Source organism: Alosa alosa, chromosome 22 (genome assembly GCF_017589495.1).
Source record: "Alosa alosa isolate M-15738 ecotype Scorff River chromosome 22, AALO_Geno_1.1, whole genome shotgun sequence".
Taxonomy (NCBI): Eukaryota; Metazoa; Chordata; class Actinopteri; order Clupeiformes; family Clupeidae; genus Alosa; species Alosa alosa.
In genome coordinates this window covers 6384056-6392120 of record NC_063210.1, presented here as the reverse complement: position 1 = coordinate 6392120, position 8065 = coordinate 6384056, and the positions used below count along the sequence as shown (strand labels likewise).

General features: G+C 42.7%; 2 protein-coding genes across 2 annotated transcripts in view; one reads left to right on the top strand and one right to left on the bottom strand.

Annotated features, from left to right (window-relative positions):
• The window catches only part of pth3r (parathyroid hormone 3 receptor), a 16648-nt gene extending 13536 nt beyond the window's left edge, over nucleotides 1-3112 (bottom strand). The window contains exon 1 of the mRNA XM_048233911.1: nucleotides 2544-3112. Coding sequence (XP_048089868.1) covers nucleotides 2544-2624 — 81 coding nt within the window. The 5' untranslated portion in view covers nucleotides 2625-3112. The remainder of the gene's footprint in view (nucleotides 1-2543) is intronic.
• A 617-nt stretch (nucleotides 3113-3729) lies between these two features.
• Nucleotides 3730-7383, top strand: LOC125287863 (translational activator of cytochrome c oxidase 1). Its single transcript, XM_048233912.1, has 6 exons — nucleotides 3730-3771; nucleotides 4091-4386; nucleotides 5327-5433; nucleotides 5724-5857; nucleotides 6205-6367; nucleotides 6676-7383. Exons 2-6 carry the CDS (start codon nucleotides 4095-4097, stop codon nucleotides 6883-6885), a joined length of 906 nt encoding a protein of 301 aa, XP_048089869.1. The 5' UTR covers nucleotides 3730-3771; nucleotides 4091-4094; the 3' UTR covers nucleotides 6886-7383.
• The last annotated feature ends 682 nt before the right edge of the window (nucleotides 7384-8065 follow it).

Sequence of the window (8065 nt, the reverse complement as noted above, 5' to 3'; positions counted from 1 at the left end):
GAACAAGAGAAGAGAAATGGGGTTTATCACAACAGAGGAAATTATGTCATCAGAATAAGAGTAGCTAAGCCTCAGTAAAGAATGGACCTACATAAGACTCTTTTAGACCAAACCTAGTCCATACCTATTGATCGATTCATCGATCTTAAGACCAAACACAAACATACAGCAGGATATGGATGAGGACAATTCTAATCCAATTCACTTTTTGTCAAATTCAAGTTTTTCTCTCAAGCTCACTGTCTTTGAACTATCCGGAGTGTGTGAGTGCAGGAAAAGTCCTGCCTCTGACAGAGGCCGTGCCATATCTGAGCCAGTCAATGCGTTACTTACAGCGATGAGCACGGAAAGGAGGGCTGTAATTTGATTGGCTGTTAAGCTCAAATATACAAAAAACCTTTCATCAGAACTGTGGGTTTGCATCTTCAAACCTATCTGACCATGAGTGTCTATCTATGCCATGAGACAGCACACGAATACTTGCATGTGATAGTCAGCCCTAAAGTGAACAAACAAGGGTGAATTTGTGCTACCAGAAAGTGTGTGTGTGTGTGTGTAGTGTACTTTTGTATGTGGGAGTATATTTATGTGCATGAGTGTGTGTGTGTGTGTGTGTGTGTGTGTGTGTGTGTGTGTGTGTGTGTGTGTGTGTGTGTTTTGCGTGTGTAGGCCTATTTAGGTAAATGTGTGCATTGAAGAGGGGGGGCAAAGGTTAAAGGTGAAAGGTCAAGCTTGGTTTCTGTCATATTATCTGTCAGTGTTCCTGCTTTTTTTCTTCTTCCAGCCTGAGGAATCTCACAGTTTGTTTCCTCTTTCACCTCGTCCACCACCCAGACAAGGGCCTGTTGTGGCCACAATGCCACCCGTCCGTCCAGCTGTCTAGTATGGGAAGGGTGAGTCACTGTCATATTCTATCACATTTAGTGTTCTAGTTTTCCAGTGTTGTGTTTTCCACCCACTAGTGCCTACATAGAGAAATACAGAAGGCCACTCTGGAAGAAGGTGACTAGAATAATCCGTTTTCCATACATACATTTCCATCCATACAAATATTCTAATAAAAGAATGTGTTTTATGAGATTGTAACATTTTCCTAATTCCACATTATTGAACTAGAATGGATGGACGTTCATTTTAAATTATTTAGAATATTCTTTCTACTACATTCTAGCCACACCAATGTGACCAGAGAGGTTTGAAGTGGTCAGTCATTAAGGATCTTTGGAAGCGTCATCAACAGTCTCTGACGGTACCTGCTGAGAGGATAGAGTATCATGGAGACATGACACTGAAATCAGAATGGCAAGTCCTCTGAAGTGGTATTCACAGATGCAGCTGAAGTCACACCAAGCCAACGCTCAGAAACCACATCAGTCTCTGATGCTTCTGCCACCATTCACATCGACAGCTGGACAGACTTTTCACCCATCATGAATTAAATGCTGTGTGTTATTTCCTGCACTGGTTCACATCTAGTCTCCCACACCGACACACACAATTGCAACGGCAGCATTTCCATCAGACTGTTGCATGGGAATTGGGTCCAATTCACTTCCATACCAGTGAAAATGAACTGCTCTCAAGACTATTCCTATTACTGTATGTTCTACAGGGAAAAGAAACTCTGTGCACCACTAATGTCTAGAAGACGAGGAGGTTGGGACTGATGTTCCCTATAGACCCTTTCAACAATAAAAACAAAAACAATGCTTGAACGTTATATTTGGGCCCCAATCTACTTCCTCTGCATTAAGATAACATATGGAATGTTAAAACGGAAGTCTTGTGGGGCCAACTATGATGCTGATAATGGAACTCTCTTGAAAGGGTCCATATATATTTCTATTATATCTGTTGCTACCTACAAGGTATCCAACAACCAAACAACCAAAACTGATACAAACAATCAAATAATGCTGCTTGTATTCATTCACTGAAAAATGTTTTTTAAATCATTACAGGACACCTCCTGCATCATACATGTTTTCCTTACTTATGCATGTATATTCACTCACTGTATTTTAAATATGAACTCCCATTATTTTGAATGCTTCAAGGAAGTGTCTTCATAAAATTAATTAAAAATCAATATGGGACACCTGTGTTATCTGGCCTATAATGTGTTGTGTATACTTAACTTTTGTTAAAGCCCACGGAATTGTTTGAAAAGTGTCTATGTTACCGCCGTATTCAGCCGAAAATCTACACTCACATCCACATTGAATTGGAACTATCCATATATGTTAAGGTGACCTTGCTAAACAACTAAAAATTGTATTTATTATTTTTTTATTCCTGTTTTAAGAACAGTTGTCTGCTTTATTTGTATTTCTTGCAATAAATACATTCTTTACATTATAGCCTTCATTTATTGTGTAGATTTTGCTATACATAGACCTGTTATCAACAAGTACAATATTAAAACTGTAATGTTCGTCAAAATCACTACATGTACATCAGATTTACGCACACACGCACACGCACACGCACACACACACACACACACACACACACACACACAGACAAAGTCAAAATTCGCTCACCAGAGCCGTTGCTGGCACCAGGATGTAGCTCACAAGCAATATGACCACTCCAACCAAACTGGTCATGTTTGTAGTTCTCATGACCACCACCTTGCGTTTGAGTACCCCCTGAGCCCCTGTCTCATGCCCCGATGCCCCTCTGTGGACCGACCGGTGCCCTGGTCTTCTCAGGGTGACAGGAGGGGTCCTGGCCCACCCAAGATACCTGCCTTATCCCGGTGCATCTCTCTCTGATCCAGTTCTCTCAATTAGCTTTAAATCCCAAAAGATCTGTTCAATGAGATCACACAGGAATTATTTCTTCTTTTCAAAAATCTCTCCTTCTTCAGAAAAAAAGCTTCGACTGAAGATTAGAGAATTAGAGTATTCCTATTGATGAGAGCAGAACTCATGAAACATAAGTGATAATCCCAGTCTTCCCTGAAGATTTCAGACACTCAGCTGGCTCGGTGAAGTAAAATCAGTGTCAATGTGTCCGGTCCATATTCCTCCAAGCGTATGTAAGTGTGTGTGGTACTGTATGTGTGTTTATGTGTTTATGTCTGTCACTCCTGTGCTGTCTGACTACTTCTGACCTATCCTCCTCAGAGAAGTATGCTACTGAGCTCCTGCTGCTTCAGAGGAAAACTGTTAAATCCCCCCCCTCTCTCTCTCTCACACACACACACACACACACACATACGCATTCGCTATCCTCCTCCCTCTCTTTTTCTCTCCCTCTCTCTCTCTCTCTCTCTCTCTCTCTCTCACACACACACACACACTGGCCTATGGTTCCTGTCTCTATTGATGGCTGTTTGAGCCATCCTTCCTTCACTGCTGACGGTGAGTGTTGACAGAGCTTACTGTTCTTTACCTAAAGCCCTCAGTGACTGGAAGTCAGTTAGTCATCCTTCATGCTCTGAGAAGCGTCATGTGCCTGACTGTCACAATAGCCTACCTTGCTGGTTGAAGAAAAGAAAAAAAAAACTGAGAATGTAGGTTATGTATGTCTGTGTAGGCCTATTTACTGTATGCTATTTATTTATCTGAACACGTTTTTTCTAGTTTATTCTTTATTTCTTCTTTCATTCATTCATCAGGGGTTGGTTCGCGTTGGGCGCCATCGTATGGCTGACTGTTGTGGTGCAATCACTGACTTTTATTTTGAAGTTCACACAGCAGTTCTATTCACAGGATATCCGTGTGTCACACTGACCGTACCTTTCCTCAGCATTAGAAACACGCTGTGAGTTTTGTTTTATGATCTCCTTTGTAACACTCACACATTCTTGCGATTTGTGCACACAGAAATGTTGCTGTACAAATGTAAATATGGTGTTTTGTTGCCCCCCATAATAACTATGCTGCATGCAGAGTGCGACAGCTAACGTTAACTCACGTCAGGTGAACTGAGTCCTTCTGGCTGTCTGCTTTTGATGCTTTGATTAACTGTAACTCAGACAATAACAATACCACATGTGCCTGCCATTCATGTTAGTTGAGTGTACGGTCTAGATTAGCAGATCATTTTTCGTGTATGTTCTTACTTTATTCTGTAACTCAAGGGCAATGGTGGGGGGCGCGGTGCTGCTGCTAGGGTTCTTGCCTAATTCCTGCCGGATAGCGCTGAGCCACGCGTCTTTGGTTCCGAGAATCGGCTGCATCGCTAAAGTCTGTGCGTCAGTGCCGCCTGGAGTCTCCAGATGGGATCCAAGGCCGGTCCGGACCCTCCATCACACTCCGCCCTTGTGCGCCGGGCACAATAAGTGGTCCAAAGTCAAGGACGTTAAAATTCCTCGAGATGCCGCTCGGGGACGGATGATGCAGAAGCTGTCCATGATGATACGGGTCGCAGTTAGAGGTAAGCCGAGGTAGTTGTGGGTGTGCGTGTTTGACAGACCTGTCAAACACACACACACACACGGTAGAGAAATACGTTTTTTTTTTTTTTTTACCAGACTGAGAACATCACTCAGAACATCACCCCTGAACTAAACTACTTTACTTAGCCTACTTAAAGGAATTATCCGGAGTAAAATGCAGTTTAGATCAATTTACGGATGATTGGGAGTACATACGTTGAGTTGACATCAAAATCATGTCATTCGGATGTGTTTTGAGAAAGTTCGATTTTACCGTTTTTAGTCAAAACTCGTTAGCGTGGAAGTGAGAAGGGCATATTATTTTGCCTACAAAGCGCTATTTTTATACCTCTTCTACAGTTCCAAACAACATTACACTTACGTGGTAGTGGGTCCCTAAAGCCAAACCGAAGTATCCCGAGGTCTTTATGTGGTCGGATAGAGAGTCCAGAATGAATTTCATCAAGCCAGTACCTTTCCGGAAATCTTTGCTGCCATCTTTAGGGGAAAGTCCGTAGGAGTCGATTGCCAAGTGTGGAGTAACACGTTTTTTTTTTTTAAAAAAAAACGGTGACTAAAAACGGTAAAATCGAACTTTCTCAAAACACATCCGAATGACATGAATTTGATGTCAACTCAACTTATGTACTCCCAATCATCCGTAAATTGATCTAAAATGCATTTTACTCCGGATAATTCCTTTAATGCTTAATTTAGATATACTCTATACTACTATTTTGTTGACTTGTGAGAGCAGTGTGTGTGTGTGTGTGTGTTATAGAGTTTTATGTTGATTTGTAGAATAATTGTGTATTTTGTACTTAATCTTTGTGTGTGATGTGTGTATGACTGTATGTGTGTTTGTGTGTGTCTGTGTGTGTGTGTGTGTGTCACACCAAAGAGCTCATTATGTTGAACCTGGTTTTTTTTTACCTGCAGAGGGGGGACCAAACCCTGAGTTTAATGTTGCGCTGGCCCAAGTTATTGAGCAGTGTCGCAACAACAGCGTTCCCAAGACCACCATCGACCACGCCATCAAGGGAGCCGTAAGTGTGCAATCAGAATTCCCCTGTCACTACCTTCTAAGTAGGGCTGCACAAATCACCAATTTTTAATCAAAAAGGCAATTTAAACTTGTTATAACATGATATGATTTGTTTCATAATGTTGAAGAGAGTGTGATTTTGGTGTTTTTTGGGGACTAAAACTATGAGTTATGTGTTGTTGGCATCTTGCTCTTGTAGGTAAAGAACAGGATGATTGCTTCTGAACCTCGGCCCATCTTTGTGTTTGGTAACCTGTCTGAATGTTGTGTCTCCCTCTGTCTCTCTGGTAGGAGAAGTCCAAGACAGGTAGTCAGCACCTGTATGAGGTGAGGGGTCCAGGCGGCTTCATGGCCCTGGTGGAGATTCTAACCGAAAACAACAAACGCTCCAACCAAGAGATCCGATACCTCCTCAACAAGCATGGGTCAGAACCAAACAATCTTTTTCATCTCCTGCAGGTTTCTTTCACCCTATTGTTTTTATTTGATTGTTCATTTTCTGTCTTTCTTTTGTTTGTTTCCAACATCATGCTTGTTTGTCACTCCCTTTCTCCCTCTCTTTGTTGACTGCCCAGACATCCATTCCATCCACAACATCTGTCTCCTTCTTCAACCTCTATTATATATACATATTATAATATGTATGTTTATGATTATTGTTATTGTTGTAAGAGGCTTTGGACAAAAACATCTGCCAAGAAACATAACAACAAATTTCCCAGCTGCTGGCCATATTTTTTTCTCTCATGTGCATTTCCCTGGATGTCCACAGGGGGGCAGTGTGTGATGGGGCACGCCACAGCTTTAGCAAGAAGGGTGTCGTCATGGCAGCCAGGGGGGACATGTCTTCGGAACAGGCGCTAGAGTTAGCCATTGAGGCAGGAGCTGAGGATGTGCAGGAGACAGAGGATGAGGAGGAGAGGACCATGCTACAGGTACACACACACACACACACACACACACACACACACACTTCTGCTTAACTCCTGCTCTTTCTCTAGATCAATGTACAATCACATAATTTCATCATTACAGTAATACCCCTCAAGTCACTCTACAAGTAGATGGAAAGTCTTTGTTAAATATTAATTTAACTCCTTGCCATTTAGTGTATGGTCTCTCCATAAAACATACAGTACGTCAATTTGAAGGGAATGGTGAAGACTGTCCTAAAGGACTACTAGCTGATGTGTTTTTGATGTAACATGCAGTTGGTGAGATTGTCCCTTCCCCCCTCCCGTAGTTCATTTGTGGCATGACTGAGATGCGGGGGGTGCGTGAGGCGCTGGAGAAGCTGGGCGTTGCCACGGTGTCATCGGGGCTGGAGTACGTCGCCACAGCGGCAGTGCCACTGGCCGAGGATCAACTCCGAGATGCCCACATCCTGCTGGAGGCGCTAAAGGACTATCCCGACGTGGTGCGGGTCTGGGACAACATCCAGGCCCAGGACTAATAACACCCCCCCCCCCCTCCTCCCTCTCTCTTTCTCTCTCAGTCTCTGTGAGGGGAGGGCAGAGATGGACAGTGGTAGACAGACAGATGGACAGAGAAAGGGAGAGTGTTTGTCATTTTGGATTTCAAGAATTCTGAATTCAGTTCCAGAATGATCCAGATGTGCAGAACAGAGCCATGCAGAGAATGGCTCTGGTGCAGACCAAAGATTTTAGAAGCTTAGGTGCTGCAGACAGGACAATTTTCTGGAATGTGGAACCCTGGAGGAAATCTGTTCTGTGAAGCTGAAGGCTGATGACTGAGACCAGAGGAATGAAACATCATATCACTAATTTATCAGGAACCGGAGCCATCCTATTGTCACGTGTGTGAGTTGTGGGAATGGTGTGCTTCTCTGACTGTGAGTGTGAATAGGAGTGAGAATGAAAGTGTGAGAAAAAGACTGTTTGCAACCTGCTTGTATTCAATCTGTGTTCTCAAATAAAATGAAATAAATGTTTTTGACTATTTGCTCACTATAGCATGGTAAAACATACATGACAGAAAACCCTAAGATCTTTTGAGATAAAGAGCTACATATTCATTTTGGATTTGGTAAAAACTAAAATATAAAGATTTTGTGTTGTTTGCACAATAAGAGCCATTGGGAGACAGCAGTAGAGGATGAGCACAGAAGGTCACAGGGAGAGGGTGTTTTGTTAAACTGGGTCACATTTCCAATAGGGGCGTCCACCCCTCAATGCCTATCATAGGAATTTGACGAACCATCAATGGATCAATACAAAGCCACATTGACAGTTGTAGCATTAACGGTTGTATTTGCACTGAGAGTATTGATTGGTTGGCACCAAGGATCGATATGGTTGTCGTCGATGTTTCATTCATGCCATGCAGCTGCTTCAGATGGTCCCCATGCCACACATTAATCTCTCCAGCTCTCTGTCAACAGGGCAAGTCTCTCAATCTCCACCGCAGGTCTGGGAAACTTATGGCATCTTAAAGACACTTCATAAAAGTTTTCTTTTTTCCCCCCAGTTGTTTATTTCTGTTTTGTGTCTAGTGTTGTTATTTCCATTGACTACTGGGGTGAATGACCTCTGCTATAGCATGCCATTGATTGGTCCTCAGGAAACAGCGAATTGAGTGAAAAAGAGAGGGAGCGACACATCCATCCATCTCTC

Coding starts and splice junctions, on each gene's coding strand:
- LOC125287863 (XM_048233912.1), top strand. CDS start 4,095: ATGGTGGGGGGCGCGGTGCTGCTGCTAGGGTTCTTGCCTAATTCCTGC. Junction 4,387..5,326: donor GATACGGGTCGCAGTTAGAG/GTAAGCCGAGGT, acceptor TTTTACCTGCAG/AGGGGGGACCAAACCCTGAG. Junction 5,858..6,204: donor TACCTCCTCAACAAGCATGG/GTCAGAACCAAA, acceptor GGATGTCCACAG/GGGGGCAGTGTGTGATGGGG.